The 18,666-nt window shown below is 37.9% G+C and overlaps 1 protein-coding gene and 1 long non-coding RNA gene across 3 annotated transcripts in view; one reads left to right on the forward strand and one right to left on the reverse strand.

Annotated features, from left to right (window-relative positions):
* The window catches only part of LOC120870042 (CD2 associated protein), an 86,685-nt gene extending 70,351 nt beyond the window's left edge, over positions 1 to 16,334 (reverse strand). For both annotated transcript variants that reach the window (XM_040249504.1, XM_040249503.1), the window contains exon 1: positions 15,866 to 16,334. In XM_040249504.1, the coding sequence (XP_040105438.1) occupies positions 15,866 to 15,869 (4 nt within the window). In that variant the 5' untranslated portion in view covers positions 15,870 to 16,334. The remainder of the gene's footprint in view (positions 1 to 15,865) is intronic.
* On the forward strand, positions 16,173 to 16,858 carry LOC120870043. Its single transcript, XR_005722707.1, has 2 exons — positions 16,173 to 16,519; positions 16,649 to 16,858. It is a non-coding gene; the product is annotated as an uncharacterized LOC120870043 (long non-coding RNA).
* Positions 16,859 to 18,666: the final 1,808 nt, after the last annotated feature.

Below are 18,666 nucleotides of genomic sequence, written 5' to 3' on the forward strand. Positions count from 1 at the left end.
GTAAGCAGATAAAGACCCTAATATTCAGTGAAATTATCTTTCAAAAGAAAAGGATAAAGACTTTCTCACACAAAAAGAATAACAGACCTGCCATGAAAATGTTAACAGAAGTTCTTCAAATAAAAGGAAAATTATACAGGTCAAAAACTTGAATCTATAAATAAAGAGTAAAGGCAAAGGAATAAGTGAAGTAAAATGAAATCTTTTACTTTTCTTATTCTTAATTTATCTAAAAGATTAGTTTAAATTGGTAACAGTAACAATGTACTGGGTGATTTTTAGCATATGGATAAATGAATGACGGCAATATCATAAAGGACACAGGAGAGGGGAATACTCTGGGATCTGCATTTGACATGAAGTGGGACAGTGCTATTTAAAGGTGAACTTAGATTAGTAATCAACATATACTGTAAACTCTAGGGCAACTACACTGAAAAAAAATTTTAAGTATAAAAGGACATAAATTTGAATAATATAAAATGTTCAACTGAAACCAGAGAAACAGAAAAATAGGGAAAAAACAATGAAATCAAAATTGGTTATTTGAAAAGGCCAATAAAACTGATAAATCTCTAAGAAGAATGATCAAGGGAAAAAAAGAGAGAGAAGACCCGGACTACCAATATTAAGAATTAAAAGGAGTATCACCAGAGACTTCACATTAATTTTTTAAATAATAAAAGAAAACTATAAACAAGACACTGCCGTCTGTGGGGTCGCACAGAGTCGGACACGACTGAAGCGACTTAGCAGCAGCAGCAGCATAAACAAGACACATATGAATACCGCAAAGTTTTAGTAGTTTGAGAGAGTCTGATTAACTATTTTTAAATTGAGTCTGTAGTTAAAAGCCTTCTAAAAAAAGAAATCCCGAGAGCCAGACGGCTTCCCTGGCAAAATTTAAAGAAGCAATCTCCCAATTCTACACAATGAGATACTGCTACACACCTATTAGAATGGCTAACATTAAAAAAAAAAACACAAAGACATGAAGCAATTGATACTCTAACATACTGTTGGTGCCAATACAATAACCAAAAAAAAGGTATATACGCTCAGGAAGAATTTGGAAGTTTCACATAAATAGACACTTACCATATGACTCCAAACTATACATACTCTGAAGAAGTAAAACTTATGTTGACATAAAAACCTATACACAAATGTTTATAACAGCTCTGTTCTTAACTGCCAAACTCGAAAAATCCCAAATGCTCTTCAATAGACAAATGGACTAAAAAAAAAAAAACTGGTACAGTCATCCAGTGAAATACCACTCTGTGATACAAAGTGCCTCTACTGATGCTGGAAATGATCCCAAGAAACACAGAAAAGTTGTGACGCAAAAAAAAGTTGAATTATTTGATATGCACCAGATTGAGATCTATAGCTACAATTGACCACCATTTCAAGATAAACAAATCCAGGGTAAGGACTATTATTATATTAAAAAAATAAAAGACAGGAAATTTGTGAAGCTGTCACTCACTGCAGCTGTCTCAGCACAGTGAAAACTTTGCACTTTTTACTCATATTGAAAATGCAACTTTTAATTCAGGATTGCTATAAGAAAGGCATACCGACAGATTCTAGCATGATTCAAGAAAAACAGCAAAATCATTGCCTGAAAACTTAAAGCAAGAGGAAGATGAAGAATGTGAAGTTGGGAGAATTTAATGCCAGCAAAGGATAGTTTGATAATTTTAGAAAGAGGTTTGGCTTTTAAAATGTCAAGATAATTGGAGAAACAGCTTCTGCTGACCAAGAGACAGCAGCAGAGTTCTCACATGCCACTAAGAAAAACACTGAGGAGAAATGGTATCTGTCTGAAAAGGTTTTTACTGCAGACAAAGGTGCCCTATTCGGGGGCGGGGGCGGGGGCGGGGGGCAGTCAAAAGAATATTTATTAGTGTAAAAAAAAAAGAGAGAGAGAGAGGAAGAGAAAGAAGCAAACACCAAGATTTAAGAGAGGAAGAGACTGCCTAACACTACTGTTTTGTGCAAATGCAGTTGACTTTATGGTCCGGACTGCCCTCCTCTATAAAGCTACTAATTCTTGAGCCTTGAGGGAAAAGATAAACATCAGCTGCCAATCTTTTGGTTATAAAACAAGGTCTGGATGAGAATCCAATGCAGAAAAAGGACTGGTTCCACTGACATATTCTCTAAGTCAGGAAGTATTTGGCCAGTGAAGAACTACTTTTTAAAGTTCTTCTGTTATTGGACAATGTCCCCTGGCCATTGTTATTGAACAAAGACCCCATGAGTTCAATAATGAAGGCGTTAGTTACCTATTTGCCCTCATACACAATGTCTCTAATTCAGCTTCTAGATCAGGGGGTCAAAGGACCTTTAAGGCTCATAGTACATTAGGCTACAGAATAGGTTGGCAATACTTAGAGAAGAGGACCCTGACAGAGAGATCATGAAGGTCTGGAAGGATTACACCACTCAAGATGCCACTGTTGTAATTTTGTTTAAAGCCATGAAAGCCATCAATCCTGAAACAAAAGATTCCCAGTGGGGAAAACTATGTCCAGATGTTGTACATGACTTAACAGCATTTACAACAGAGCCAGTCAAGGAAACCATGAAAGAGTATAGATATGGCAAAAAAAAAATAAGTAGAGGATGAAGAGTTTCAAGACAGGAATCTTGCAGAAATTCAAGAGCTAACAGACAATACACAACAGGAATTGACAGCAATGCTTCCAAAGCAGACAATGAGAAAGATGACATAGAAATAGCAGTGCCAGAAAACAGACTGACAGGAGATAATCTCGCAGAAGGGTGCTGATTATTCAAGACAGCTTTTGACTTCTTTTACGAGGTGGATCCTTCTATAATACAGGCAGTGAAACTAAACCAAGCTGTGAAAGAAGGATTGGTAACTACAGAAATGTTTTTAGAAAATGAAAAAGCAAAGAGAGTCAGACAAAAATTTTATCTCCGTAATGTTACACCAAGAAGGCCTGCCTCTCAGTACAACGAATTCCTCATTAAATTACTCTTTATTTTTGTCATCTTGCAGAATAACAGAGTTGACTTTCCTCTATTTTAGCCACTTAAAACCTTTATTCAAAAGTCCAACTTTCAACAATCCATGTTTTTTCCAGTAAAATTAACTTAATTCATTAAAAATCAGTTTGTCATATACATGTTAAAGTAGCATTCTATTTTTAATTTTTCTCAGATAATCAAACTATATTAAAAAAAACACTAGCATCTCATTTATTAGAGGTAAGTGAACCAGATCTTTCTGAAGTCAGTAAACTTCAAAATAAAGTCATCCTAGATATCTGGGTATATTTTTTTTTTTGCCAATATACGAACAGCCCTTCTAACATCTAATATTGAAAATATGTATATTTAACTGGTGCATTCCACCAAGTGATCTCAGACAGCACTAGCACTGTTCTGGTTAACCCATCCAACAATCCATTTCCAAAGCATCTCAAAAGATTGAATACCTCAAAGAAGCCTATCAGGATGAGCAATGAAAAATAAACCGGAGCCACAAGAGATTACAGAACACACAAAGAGATCTGCCAATTCAACACTCTAAAAAGAGATGCTGCAGAGTTGGGTCAGACTCAGCAGCCCAGTAGGATGTGAGAACTTAACGAAACTAGGCTTGTTCTTGGATATGCTATAAAGTTCCAAGCCTAAAAATCTCAATGAAATGGATAAATTTCTATTTTAAAGAAAAACTAGTTACTCAAGAAATTTTTAGAAATCAACAGATCAATCCAGGAATAAAATCAGAAAGTGGTCTTAAAAAATGACCTCAGAAAAAGTTACTAAAGAAAAAAAAAACTTGTTTTAAAGGCTTTTGCAAAACTTCTATAGAACACAAAGCATGTCTACAAATCTTCATTATTTAAAAATAATCAGTATTTGAAATAATTTGAATGTTATTCAGACCAAAGATTGCACCCAGAAATGTACTCTCTCAAATAGAAATGGTTCTAAATAAAATATCAACAAAGGGAATTCAAATGCGTAATTAGATAATTGGCTATTACAACTAAGCAAGGTCTATTATGGGATAGGTTTAATCTTGGAAAATCTAATTTGTCATATAAATAGATGTAATATGAAAAACCACATGATCTACAGATTCTAAAATAAGCATTCAATAAAAATTAGCCTTTGTGTATTAGTCTATGTGAACCTGATCCCCCCAACCCCAGTAAAAAGTCCATCGTGTGAGGTCTTAACCTCAAGCTTTGCCCCAGAAAACATAAGTTTGGGGCTAAAACAGCAAGTCAGTGTCTCTCAGGACAACTAGATTTAGAACATATAAATTCAGAACTAATTTATATTAGGGTAATGGTTCTCAACCAAGATAATTCTGCCCCATAGGGGACACTTTGGAATGTCTGAAGACATTTTTGGTGGTTAAAACTCAGGGAATTCTACTGGCATCTACTGGGTAGAGGTTAGGGATGCTGCTAAGCACCCATCAAAACACAGGATAGCCTCTCACCAAGTAGTTTCTGGCCCCAAATGTCAACACAAAACCGCCACAAAATTCTGTATAAGGGTAACACACTACATACAGATTTTCATCTCATACCATATCCCACAGTTCTAACTGAGTAAAAGAGAACTCTTCATACACACACACTCAAACTAAAGGAAGGAGACAGGCAGGAGAGAAGGAAATGGAAGCAAATATCAAAATTATAGAGAAAGAAGAAATGTCTAAACTAAAGCAAACAAACTGAAAACTGGGAAGACTAATAATTGGAAGTATTTGTAAGAACCAAAAAGACAACTATGAAAACCCAGAATGAAAATGAAGTATTTAAAAAGTACACTAAACCACTCTAAGAATTTAATCCTCAAAAAAAATTTTTTATAGAACAACTTGGTTGCAAGAAGAAATGAGGCGGGGGGTAGTTCTGGTGGAATATGTTTTAAACACTTAAGTTAAAAATATTGATATTTTTAAAACAAAAATATCTGAAAACTAAGCTTAAAACTTTTAAAAATCCCTGATTTTTTAAAAGATCATGCACAAAAATATTGAAGACAATAACACTATAAAAGTTGTGACTATTCTGCACTAATAATTCCATATTTTTTTGATAATGAAATACCATCTAATGAAGAAATAATGTAACAATTCACACAAATTCCAAATAGGTTTGAGTAGTACAAGCATTCACTAGGGAATGTTTACTTTGGTTTGGATAAATAAAATACAGATAAATAGCACAATGGCATCATCTAACTGGGTATGTCAAATTAACCTTATTTACATTATAACACCTATATAATTATAGGACCTAACTTTATTTATATTATAGCAACTATTACAGTAATAACCTTTATTATAGAAAAGTCAGAATATAGAAAGTTACACAAAAATGAACAGAAACATACTTCCCTATAAGCTTTATTGCCAAAGAAGTAGCTGTATGATAAAAAATACTTAAACGGTTCCAACTCTTATTTCCTATTTATTTTTAGTATTTTCAGTTATTTTCAGGGTTAATTTTTTTTTTTTAACCATACACCAAACATCTTTACCAGAAATTTATTTCCAGGACTATCTTGACCATAAATGGAGAAATGAAAAAACTACTGTCCTACTCTATGTGACATCATGAACTGCAGCGTAACAGGCTTCTCTGTCTTTCACTATCTCCCGGAGTTTGTTCAAACTCAAGTCCTTTGAATCAGTGATGCCATCCAACATCTCATCCTCTGTCGTCCCCTTCCCCTGTTGCCCTCAATCTTTCCCAGCATCAGAGTTTTATCCAGTGAGTCAGCTCTTCGCATCAGGTGGCCAAAGTACTAGAGCTTCAGCATTAGTCCTTCCAATGAATAGTCAGCGTTCATTTCCTTTAGGATTGACTGGCTTGATCTCCTTGCTATCCAAGGGACTCTCAAGAGTCTTCTCATCATCACAATTCAAAAGCATCAATTCCTCAGCATTCAGCCTTCTTTATGGTCCAACTCTCACATCTGTACATGACTACTGGAAAAACCATAGATTTGACTATATGGACATTTCTCAGCAAAATGATGTCTCTGCTTAGTAATGCTGTCTAGGTTTGTCTTAGCTTTTCTTCCAAGGAGCAAATGTCTTTTAATTCATGGCTGCAATCACTGTCCACAGTGATTCTGGAGCCCAAGAAAGTAAAGTCTGTCACTGTTTCCATTGTTTCCCCATCTATTTGCCATGAAGTGATGGGATTGGATGCCATGATCTTAGTTTTCTGAATGCTGAGTTTTAAGCCAGCTTTTTCACTCTCCTCTTTCACCCCTCATCAAGAGACTCTTAGTTCCTCTTCACTCTCCACCATCAGAGTGGTATCATCTGCATATCTGAGGTTGTTGATATTTCTCCTGGCAATCTACATTCCACCTTGTGATTCATTTAGTCTGGCATTTTGCAACCTTTTAGCTATATGCATAATACTAGAATTTCTATAATTTACTTCCTCAAGCTTGTTAAACACAGAACTGATAATCAGCATTTCTATAGCAGATAAATAAATACAGTCATTCTTAAGATAGCACACACAAAACCCATCTCTCCTTTCTGTATTTCACATAGAGTGTGAAAAGTATGCAAAGTATCATATACTTTTACCACACAGTAAAAGAGAAGAAAAGAAAATGTGGTATAAAGAAGCTTTTACATAGCACTGCATTCCTTCAAACATTACTAAATCAGATCAATAGGTGACAGACCCCAAAAAAACAACCTTAAGCAAAGTTTAAAAACAAAAAAGGATTTCCCTCTCACAAAAATTAAGAAGTCGCCCAAAACAAATCATCATGTGCGTGTGATGTCTCCTCCCAAAATAATAAATCCTGAAAACAAATCTACAAAATCTATCTAAAAAGCAAATAAGTTGGAAAATTCAATTAAATACTCTTCAGATTTTTCATCCACTATTAACTCTGAAAAAACACTAGAAATTAATTTTAAGCACATTTGAAGCCAGATTTTTAAAAATACCAATAAATTTTTGTCGAGAAATTTTATAGAACTCGCCCCCTCAAAAAAAATAAAATAAATCCTATGATTCCCTATTATTGACTGATAAATGAGTAAAAGACCAATGTGTAATACAGTTAAAATGTAAGTCTTTTGAGAGAAAATATTAACCCAAATACATGAACAATGTGTAAATTAATTCACAATTTTTAGGTAATAATATTTAAATTTGTTCATTTTTAAACCACATTAGGGGGTTTCCATGAGAATATTACTTGTTATTTAATCAAAAATAATTAAATATCTAATAAAAAACTAATTGGTAAAGGCCAAAAATGGTTTATTTACATAAACCCTACAATAGTTCAATTCCTTACATAACTATTTATAACTGCATAGTACTTATAAAATGTTTTCACATATACTCTCACTAGATTCACAAAAACCTTTAAGATTTACATTCTAAAACTGCATCACCTAGTCAGTAACCACTAGCCACAGGTAATATGAAGCACTTGAATCATGGCTAGTTCAAACTGAGATAAATGTGTGATACATACTAGATTCCAAAGACAAAAAAAAAGTATACAAATTAATAACTTTTATATTGAACATGTAGAAAAAAAAAATATCCAAAACATTTAATTTCACCTTTCCTGTATTTTCTAACATAGCGACTGGAAAAATTTTAATTATATATGTAATGTATCAATTTAGTATGCCTCAAAGAATGTATGTATAGCTGCTTCATAATACCCATTTAAGATGATATAATTTTATAGTTCAACAACATTGTTCAAGTTATTTTAAACAAACCTTTTGAAACAAATTAAGCCTTTATATCTAAATTTACTTAACAGGATAAATTGGAGAATCATAAAGAAATATCTCTCAACTGAAAAATAAGCAATTTCCCCTTTATTTAGTAGAAATATGTTACCTCATTGTAACATTCATGGAGTAGGCAAGCTGCAGACCCACCTGACAAGATGTTTAATATCCTTGATTACTGATTGCCTACTAAAGGGACTTAAGAGTCTCAGTGAGTCATACAGGAAAGATTAAAGAGTTCACAGTTGACCCCTGAACAACATAGGGGTTAGGAGTGCCAATCTTCCTCACAGTTGAAAATTTAAATATAATTTTTAGTCAGCTCTTTGGACCAGCAGTTCTGCAGTCACAAATTCAACCAACCGCAGATCCTATAGTACTGTGATATTTACTACTGAAAAAATCTACATATAAGCGGACCTGGGAAGTTCAAACCAACGGTCAACTGTTTTTTAAAAACAAAGTGAGACCTCATCCACTCCAATTACTCCAAATTAAACACTACTGAATCACAAACTTGGTGAACACACAGCAAGCTCCCAATTTTCTGCGAGTTACTAAGAGTATTAAGTTTTTTTAATAGTATAAAATAAGTTATGGGGTCTCTGGCATACATAAGCTCCAGGCAAGTAAGATTATTACATATGAAAGAGAGTAATAATATAGGAATTTTTATTTAGGCTTTAAACTGTGAGGTTCTAATCGTAAGTTCAGCTGGGTTGCATAGCTGTGAGGTTCTAATCATAAGTTCAGTTGGGTTGCATAGAATATAAGAAATTTAGGCAATTTTTGTGGGAAAGAGGTTACCTAGAAATTTAAAATATAGCCTTTACATTTCCATGACATTCATTCTGAAAATTCATCAATAGATTTGTTTTCATCATGTAAGGTAATTTTTTCAACTGCTTCAAAAAAGTGTGCTTGATAAAAAATGGTCTAATTAAGAGGTAAGGAGAAAATGGAGTCTTCATCTTAAATACCTCAAACACATGCACACGTGCACACACATGCACACTCCAAAGCAGCAAGGCGCAATACTCATCAGGCTACATTCTGTTGCAGCAGAGCAGGAGCTTTAATTAAAGTCTAATTTAAAAAAAAAAAAAACTGATAGTAAAACACATTCTAACTATTAAGTCTAACAACAATTAGGAAAAAAACGCAGAAGAGTATACATTTGAAAGTGGGTTAGTTGCTCAGTCGTGACCGACTCTTTGTGAACCCATGGACTATAGTCTGCCAGGCTCCTCTGCCCATGGAATTCTCCAGCCAAGAATACTGGAGTGGGCTGCCACGCCCTCCTCAAGGGGATCTTCCCGACCCAGGGATTGAATCTGGGTCTCCTGCATTGCAGGCAGATACTTTACCATCTGAGCCACTAGGGAAGCCCATACATTTGAAAGACCAACTTTAAATATGTTTCGTAAAATCATTACACGCTGCTACAAATATATGAAATTCGATACTTATAAACCAAACAACTTGGCATTTGATTATTTTAACAATCATGATAAATACATATACTGTAAGAACAGAACTCTGATAATTAACAAAGTCAGCCTAGACGTTAAGTAAATTCTGACCTCCTCAGTACCGGGGGCACTGATAGACACTAAGGTTAGTACAGTTTTAGTACTTCAGGTAAAAGGATCTTGAAGAAATCAGTTTGAATGAAGGTGTGCTTCACTCTAAAGGTTCAGTACCAGGAGGAGAGAAAAAATTATCCTGGCTATTGTCAAGGACTCACGACGTCATTGGTCAAATGAGGAGAAATGAACAAATCCTATTTGCCTTCCAATGCAGGAATCTATATCCTGATTTTCCTTATACTTCTATTATATTTTGACATTTCTGACACTGATACTTTCTTAATGTACTAAATTCCCTTTCTAAATGGATTTCTGGTGATCTGTGAGCTAAGTTTTATTCCTATTATGGTAAGTCTTATTCCTTTCACAACACTCAGCCATCCCAACCCACTGATAACACTCATCCTATCAACAACACTCAGCTATCCCAACCCACTGATGACACTCATCAATAACTGGAGGGAAGGAGACATGGGAGCATTTACATCAGAATCTCCTGTGTGAAATTTTTTTAATCCAAATGACTTCAATAATATGCCTAACCTCTAACACTGCTGTAAACCACTAGATGTTTATGTGTCCCAATATTCCTAGCATCGAACATGCCATTAATCACCTTCCTCTCATTAAGACAGATACTTCTGGATTTATCTCTCACTGAAAGCTCTTTTCTTTGACAAAATGTGGCCTTGGGACAGAACCTTTCTCTTAATGTTGGTGCTAACTGTTACTGTTACCACACTTAAAGTACTTTTCCACTGGAAACTCCTAGTGATCAGATGTCACAGTCACTCCCTAAGAATTACCTGGACACTGGATCATCAAAAAGAACCAGAGCTACGTGACACTAAAATAGTCACTGAAATTCAGGATCCTACGTTAGTCATCTCTGCTTTGAAACTTAGTTGAGAAATAAAATGTGATCATGAAGGCAAGTGGAATAAGTAAACAAAATTTTAAAGATTAAAAACACAAGTCTACCGGAGGCAATGGAAAGGAATGAGGTAGTATAACTAGATTCCAGGAAAGAGTCCATAAAACTGCCACATCTGACATTAGATCAACATTTTAAGCTAGATATCATTTTAGAATAATGAATACTTAAACAGTAGAGTTACTCATAAGAGTAAAAGCTCCTTTAAATACAAACAACCAGTAAACATGCTCTCAGTTGAAATAAAAGAATCAAAGAATAGAACATTCAGGCAACTGAGGTCTTCAGAAACTATCAAACAAAACCCAAGAAACAGAAAAGACGTAATGTCATTTAGTCCAAAAGAAGAAACATTTAGACCTAGAAAGAAAATACCTAACTCACCTGGGGCTAAAACCAAGTGATTATAACTGAAAAATGAAAGTATAGCACAGTCTTGGGTCAGAGAAGCCCTAGCAGGATTATGAAGGGAATTCTATGTGCTTACTAGTAGTGATAAAAGACTGTCAACTAGTCTGAGCATCTATCCAGTATAAGCAAACCTAAAAGAAAGCTGTGGATAATATGGAGTGGGGGAGTATGAGGGAGGGCTGAAAAGGGCAGATATACCCTACTAAAAAACAAAACCAAGAAAGGTCGTTCTAATAACCAACCTAATACCACTTCAGTGAAATTGTTCAAGAATAAACAATTAGTAGTACTTTCAAGTTTCTTATTGCTTACTCTATTATTTATTATTATATTGGCAGCTAAAACTACTTAAAACTGTTAAGCACTGTGCACTTGTTTCTCAAACAGAAGGGTATGCTTAAATTTTGTAATCTGCTTTGTCTTGGGTGAGAAAGGAGAGGAACGGGTGAAAAAAGCAGCCAAAAAAAAGAGCAGATGTATCAAATCCCTGAGACCAAGTAAACAGAGGAAGTGCTAAACTGTGGGCAAGAAATATCCTCAAGCACTGAGACAGAAAATCTCCTTTCATCCCAGTTACCCAGGACAACTTGTAACACACACAGATTCAGCTACTGATGCAGTGCCAAGCAGAAAATAAGTAAGATCAACAGTTTAAGAGTTCAGTTACCTTGTCAATATTACTGCCTGGCTCATCCTAAACAATCCAATAACCAAGCTCACTTTTGTTCCCAGGAACAAATACCTTATCTTGTATCTCTCATAAGAAATCTGGACCTTGACTGGTTTTGTTTCTCCCGTGCTAGCTCTCTAAAGCCTACTGCTAAAACCCATTTCCTCCCTTTTCCAAGATACCAGTCTGAACCTCTCCAGGCTGCCCGCTGCTCACCACCATGCCAAGCCAGCCACCTCCACTTGTCTGTGCACTGGCTTTTGCTACACTGTATCCCCCGTGCTGAGAGGCTAACTACAGGCATACATGGACCTTCATCCAGATTTCCCAGGCCAGTGTTCTGGCCTCTCCATTGAGAAAGAACTAATTCCGCTTAAGGTAAACCTGCCTAATAGTTGGGTATCAAATTTTACAGTTAACGAAGTCACAGATCCATCATAATGATTACCAATTTACCTAAATTTCAATCACATCATATTAGGTTTTATCTCCTTTCTTTCCTGAACACAAACTCCAAAAGCTGTTAGATCTTTCCCAACTTGCAGCAGTTTACAGCTTCTGTAGCCGTCCTGCTCCCACCCAAATCAAGACTCTTCACCTCTCTTTGCCTCTCTTCAACCTCTTAACATGACACCACTTTTAAACACACTAAAAATGGTATCATACTTAAAAGGTATCTCATAGAGGATATTCCAAGACACAGAAGAGGAGGGAAAAAAAAAAATCACAGACTGGATTACTTACAAATAAAAATTTGAAGGTATTTTCGATTGACAACATGGAATGAACCAAAAGCACTTCACGTTTTATCTTTATCTTAAATGTCCTAAAATTTAGATCATCTTATTTAGTAAGAGATCATCTTACTTGTCCAACCCCTCATTTAGAGAGATACATGGCAAACTTCAAGCTGGTTTTTAATGGAAAAATATAATATATTATCAATGTGTATTTTCATCCTAAATGTGCTTTTATGGAATTACATCTATCCAAATTTGAAGCACTTAAGACAAATCTGGTTACAAGTACTTACTAATTAAAGAATACAACTGATTATTTACTAGGATTCAACTTTGAAACAAAATTCCGTAATATTCCACTTTCATGTTCTGGATTAGTTTAATTGAAGTAAATCCTGAAATTAAAAGGTGAGCTACTAGCAGGCAATTTCTAGTTGCCCTTACTTATCTGGGTGAATCAAGATTTTCTTCAAACACTGAGCCAAAGAAATACATCACTGTATTATAGAAATGCACATACTATCTCTAAACCAACTGTGTATTTTTGTCCATTAACTGCCTCATAATTTAAACATATTGACTTGTTATATGTCATACGTGAAAAGTTCATAAATTTATTTAAAATTAAGAAATATCACGTCCTTAAAATCCACTTATTTTTTCAAAAATAAGAAGTTACATATAGTAACACTTTGTGCCAATTGCTTTCTGTCTTATTCCACTCCAAAATGCAGATCTGTACTTTTCCAATCAGAAATATAAGTACTGTCTTTCCATCTCACTAACACTCTCCCCAAATTCTTTCCCACAGAATGCCTCAAATTTCCTTATAAGCTTTCGTCCACATTTAACCAAATGCAGAAACTAAAAACTGCTTAAGTTTAAGATAAAATTCAAGTAAGTGTCTATGAGCACTCATCCCACTTAGTTTTCCCTACTCTACTAACCTTACTACCAACACTGGACTTTCTCGCAGTATATACTGAATGTTGAAGGTTACCTATTTCTGCATTGGTACAAAATCATTTCATCCCACTGATCTTTAAAGATAATAATATGCTTCAAAAAAGGTCAAACATTGAGCATTATTTTTTTCAAGTTGGTGCAAAAATTGGGAAAACTTATTTGAAATTTTTTATTTTATTCATTTATTTTATTTCATTATTTGAAAATGAAAATCACAGCAACCAACACTGGCACTGTTCTAAGCATTTTACAAGTATTAACTCATTCAATCCTCCTAATAACCTGAGGTTGATAGTTTTAGCCCATTTATAGATTAAGAAACTAAAGCTCAGTCACAACAGCTCGTAGACAGAAGAGCCAGGATTTGACTTTAAACTGTCCCAGTTCAGAGCCCATGCTTTTAACTCTAGCTGTACCACCTAAATGTCAAGAACCATCACTTAACAGGTGTCCAAGTTACTTCAAAGTGAAGAAATTACAGATTTTTCATTTCGTGATAAATTAGATAAAATACCATGTAAATATTTTAAGCTATCTTTTTTTTTTTTTCCTGGCCATGCTGCAGGGCTTGTGGGATTTTTATTTCCTGACCAGGGACTGAACCAGGGCCCTTGGCAAGTGAGGCTCAGATCCCTAACCACTGGACCAACAGGGAATCCCTTAAGCTGTCATCTTAAGCCATAAGAAATTAAGACTTATGACAGCAAAATCAAGCACCTTAGACTTACATTAAAGAAAAAACTCCTTAAATGATTTTGATAGTTTCATTATGAATATATGACCAATAAATTTAAAGTATACATTCATCTGACAATATCTGACAAACACCTTTCAAAAATTAACTGCACATGCCCCCAAGTAACCAAACTTTAAAATACATTCTGGACAGTCCAGTTGAGTACGCAAACATCACACTGTACTAAGATAATATGGCAGAACTCATCTAAGCAGAACACAGAAAAGTCACTGAGTGAAGGCCTCTGGACAACCAAAATAGACACTCCAATGTGCAAGGACAGACACTCACTATTCTCAAAAGATCTCACACACTAAATAAGGGTCAACTCATTTTTTCCCTTCGCAGAATTACAAATTTGATTTCCGTAGGAAAAAAATGGTGTAGAAAAACTGGTGATGAGATGGTGAAGGGGGACACTGATCACAGTAATAAGCACATCCAACAGCAAAGCACGAAAAATACTTACTAACTACAAAATGCAAAGAAATCTGATCAGGAGTCCTGTATACAATCCAACAGATAGATCCTCAACAAACCACAGTAACTGAAGGTCACAAATGATGACCGTAGGTCATGAAAAGATTTAATTATACTCGCATCCTATTTAAAACAGAAAAGAATTACACATTTAATTTTAGTATGATCTGCACTCAAAGTGGTTTTATAATTTGAAGCTTAAAGGATAAACTCTTAATTACCCAGTAAGCTCAACTAATCAATTAGAAATTCACTGGAAAGTCCCAAGTAACAAAGGTTTTACTGTTTCTAAGTTTAAGAGCACTTTGTGCACAAAAGTTACCTGAAAGCAAAAGGGAGACAGATTATAAAAGTATAAAGTCTAGGAAAACACAGAAGAGCTACTGCAACTGTCTATAAACACTATGCTTAAAGCATTTCCCACAAGACAATGTGTGGGCAGTAGGTGCCACATCAGCAGTCCTGTGTTTGTCCTGCTTCTAAATCATTTGTTAGTCTCATGAATTATTAATTTCAGTTAATAGTTTGTTGAGATGAAGCAGTACCAACTCCTTCCTGAACTGCAAAAAGTGAGAGAGTCCTTCTCACTACAGAACCAACGCTGGGACAGAGCATGCATATGCCTTATGGTGACACAGCTTGATTTTTTAAAAAGTTCTCTTTTAAACTATTTCATTTTCAAAGGATTGCGGAGATAGCGCCTAGCCCACATCGAACTTTTGTTATCAAAATAATTGTTACACTACCCAACAAAACTCCCTTTCAAACCAGACTGCAACACATCCCTTCTCTAGCTCCAAACAAAACTTTAAAGCACACTGTAAATAACATATAAGGCCTTGTACTTTTCTCGCCTTCTAGCGAGGAAGTCTAACTCCAAACAGGAAACTGCTTCTCAAAGGGTTCAACGCAGAATCCTACTAAACTCCAATCCAGTTCTCAGGAAGAGATTTAACATTTAAGTACCAACACACTTGCCTGGGTAGAAACGGAGCAAATACTCAAGCTTTCCTGCCCTTGAGATACCCCTTGAAAGTTTCAGGCTTGGGGTGGGGGGGAATGCCTTTTCTAACAAACCAAAAAAGTGCTTTAAAAGGCCAATCTCTAAAAAGGTTCGCAGAAGATAGAGAAGTTGAAAGTGCTACGCGGTCAAGTTTTTCGATCATCCTTCCCCCATCCCACCAGGATCTGGGACCAAAGGAGCTGGGTAAGGAGGGAAGTTCGGTGCTGAGTGGAGCTGGGCTGGGGGCGAAGTGATCGGACCGCCCCCGCCCATCCCCTCACCTTTCCCGACACCAGGAAAAGAGGTGGCGAGAAAAGTACGAGCCGGGAAAAGCACCCTGGGGCCCCGCAACCAGCTCCTCCGCGAGATGAGCCAGGTGGAAGGCAGAGCGAGAAGGGGACACAGGGAGCGGGCCGTCTGGCAGCGCAGGGACCGACGCCCACCCCCACCCCCGAACCCTCCCAGCCGAAATCGAGAAAGGGAGCCGCCTCCCCGAATCCGGAAGGTCGGAACGGATGGCGAGGAGCGCACTCGAGTCCCTTACCCATGCTGGGGGCTCCGGCGGGGAGCAGCCCGGCGCCCGCTGCTCCTCCTCCTCCCGCTGCTCGCGCGGCCGCTCCGGCGGCAGGAGGCGGGCCCTCCCCTCGGCTCTAGCCCGGCTGAGCTCAGGCAGGACAAGGAGGAGCCTCCATCCGCCCGCGGCGCTCCCCGGCCAGTCCGGTCCCCACGGCCCGCAAGGAACAGGCGGCGGCTGCGGCTCCTCACTCGTGGCGGTCGGAGGGCCCTCCCCCGCCCGCCCAGCCGGCGGTTTTCCCACCCCCGGTCGCTCCTGCCACGGGGCGGGACCTGCTGGTTCGTCCTGGCCGTCGGCTACAACGCAGAGCGCCAGCCCAGCCCCGGAGCCCGCCCCTGGCAGCTCCGTCGGCGCCCGCCGTCCTCGAACGCGACGCCAAAGAGTGAGGTGGAGACCGGGACAGAGGCCGGGAAGGTGCCGGGAGCAGGGCCGGGAGGAGGAAAATCTCGCGAGAATCCCCAGGCCGCCCTGCCCCGCCCCCGTGAGTTCCGACTCACCGCCGCGCTGGGGCTGCTGCCAGGTGTGGTGACGTCACGGCCGGGGCTCTCACGCCGCCCGCGTCCAGGTGCGCAGAGCGGATGAGGGAGACAGGCGGCGGAGCTGCGGTCACTTCTCTGCCTTGAGGTTCGAAGCAGCTGGGACGGGAGTTTTGTGTGGTTTGTCGCCTCCGATGGATTCAAAAAGTTTTTGCTGATAGGCAAAGTGAGCCTGGGCTGCCCCACTTTGCACTGTTTTTTTTTTTTTTTTTTGCAGTACGGCAGGCTTCGGGTGACCTGAAAGAGACCGCGAGAGAGACGTGCAAGAGTGCGGAGAAACAGAGAACCCACTTTCTTTCGACCTTTAGAGACCCAGCTGCAAACAGGACTTGCGGTTTACCTTGCAAAGTTCTGTATGAAATAGAAGCATTTCTTCATCGAAAAAAAAAAATCGTAGGCACAGAATAAATTCTTTTACAGGATTCAATTAGTGGATTCCTTTAGTTTCTGTTTGCTGAAGACAACTTTCTAAATACCCTTTTCTGTTTTGAAAATATAAATTGCTACCTGATGGGGAGTAGGACCGGATAGTCATAATTTGAAATATTGGCTGGTATTTTTTTTTTTTCTAGCCGCAATATGAAGAAGAGCATAGGACTTATTGTAATCAAACGTTAAAACGGAATACAACCCTATGGTCCTTGCCCCCCACCCCAAACCCCGGAAACCATGTCCTCTGCCTACCTGTTGTCTGGGGAAAATTTTAGTCAAATAATAAGTTTAATCAAAAAAGTGAGAAACGCAGAAACAAAACCGCCAAAGGAGACTAAATAATAATAATGTAGTCATTAGGCATAGTCAAGGACCTTTAATTCTTCCTCAAGAGCTATAGATAATATTTTGAGCTATATCCTGTGAGCCATGTTATAGATACTAGAACATCAGGCTGAGAAGTGAATTGCATGATGACCAGAATACAATCAGCCAACTTTTTTCTCCTACTGTTGAAGCAAACCCAATCCTCAGACAGCAACATTTGTTGAATGCCAACTCTTGTCTAGTGACTTTTAAAACAGTTGTGTTATTTTAAGTCTCACAATCATCCGGGCAAACCTGGATTTCTGAAACTCAGCACAACCATTCATTTTGTATAGGACTTTGGTTAAATTAACCTTGCTGGATTTCAGTTTCTTGAGTCTGTTGAAAGAAATCTTTACAGTGCAAAGCACAGTGTCTGGCTGATAGTGGCAACCTTGTAAATATCCATTTCCATTTATCCCCTATATGCCTGCATTTGACATCCTTTAATCTTTTACTTCTAAAAAGACTGCATAGCATGCCTTTAGATCAAAAAGTGTCAGTTACGGTCAGAGACCAACAAGGAAAAAGAAAAAAAATAATAAGCATGCCTAAAAAAGATGTACCATATTGGTTGTGTTGTATTGAAACCGTGAAACAGTGTGACTTTCTTCAATCAACAAATATTTATTGAGTATTGTGTTCACCCTCCCCTTGCAAGCAAACAAATAAATAAACCAAAAAACCTGAAGTCCAGCCCTTATCCTCAAAGATTTGCAGTGTAACCAGGAAGAGACATGAACAAATAGCTGACAGTATGAGGTGTGTGTGTGTAGCTATGGGCAAGGCAAGCTTCCCAGGTGGCTCAGGGGTAAAGAATCTGCCTGCAATGCGGGAGAGGTGGGTTCAGTTCCTGGGCTGGGAAGAGCCCCTGGAGAAGGAAATGGTAACCCAATCCAGTATTCTTGCCTGGGAAATCCCATTGACAGAGGAGCCTGGCAGGTTACAGATCATGGGGTCTCAAAAGAATCTAACACTAAGTAACAACAATAAAGGCGAGCTTCAGGAGGAGGGTATAAATTGAGCTAAGGCTTGGAGGATGGCAGTAACTACAACCTGAAGGAGTCCTAGAAGTAAGAGGTGAAAGTGGAAATGCAAGGGAAATATCCTGAAATCTGTCTGATTCCTGCAAGCCATAAGAAGTTCAGTTCAGTTCTGTCGCTCAGTCATGTCCGACTCTTTGCGACCCCACAGACTGTAGCACACCAGGCCTCCCTGTCCATCACCAACTCCTGGAGTTTACTCAGACTCATGTCCATTGAGTCGGTGATGCCATCCAACCATCTCATCCTCTGTCATCCCCTTCTCCTCCTGCCTTCAATCTTTCACAGCATCAAGGGCTTTTCCAATGAGTCATTTCTTCGCATCAGGAGGCCAGAGTATTGGAGTTTCAGTTTCAGCATCAGTCCATCCAATGAATATTCAGGACTGATTTCC

Source organism: Oryx dammah, unplaced genomic scaffold, assembly GCF_014754425.2.
Source record: "Oryx dammah isolate SB20612 unplaced genomic scaffold, SCBI_Odam_1.1 HiC_scaffold_11, whole genome shotgun sequence".
In the NCBI taxonomy this organism is placed as follows: Eukaryota; Metazoa; Chordata; class Mammalia; order Artiodactyla; family Bovidae; genus Oryx; species Oryx dammah.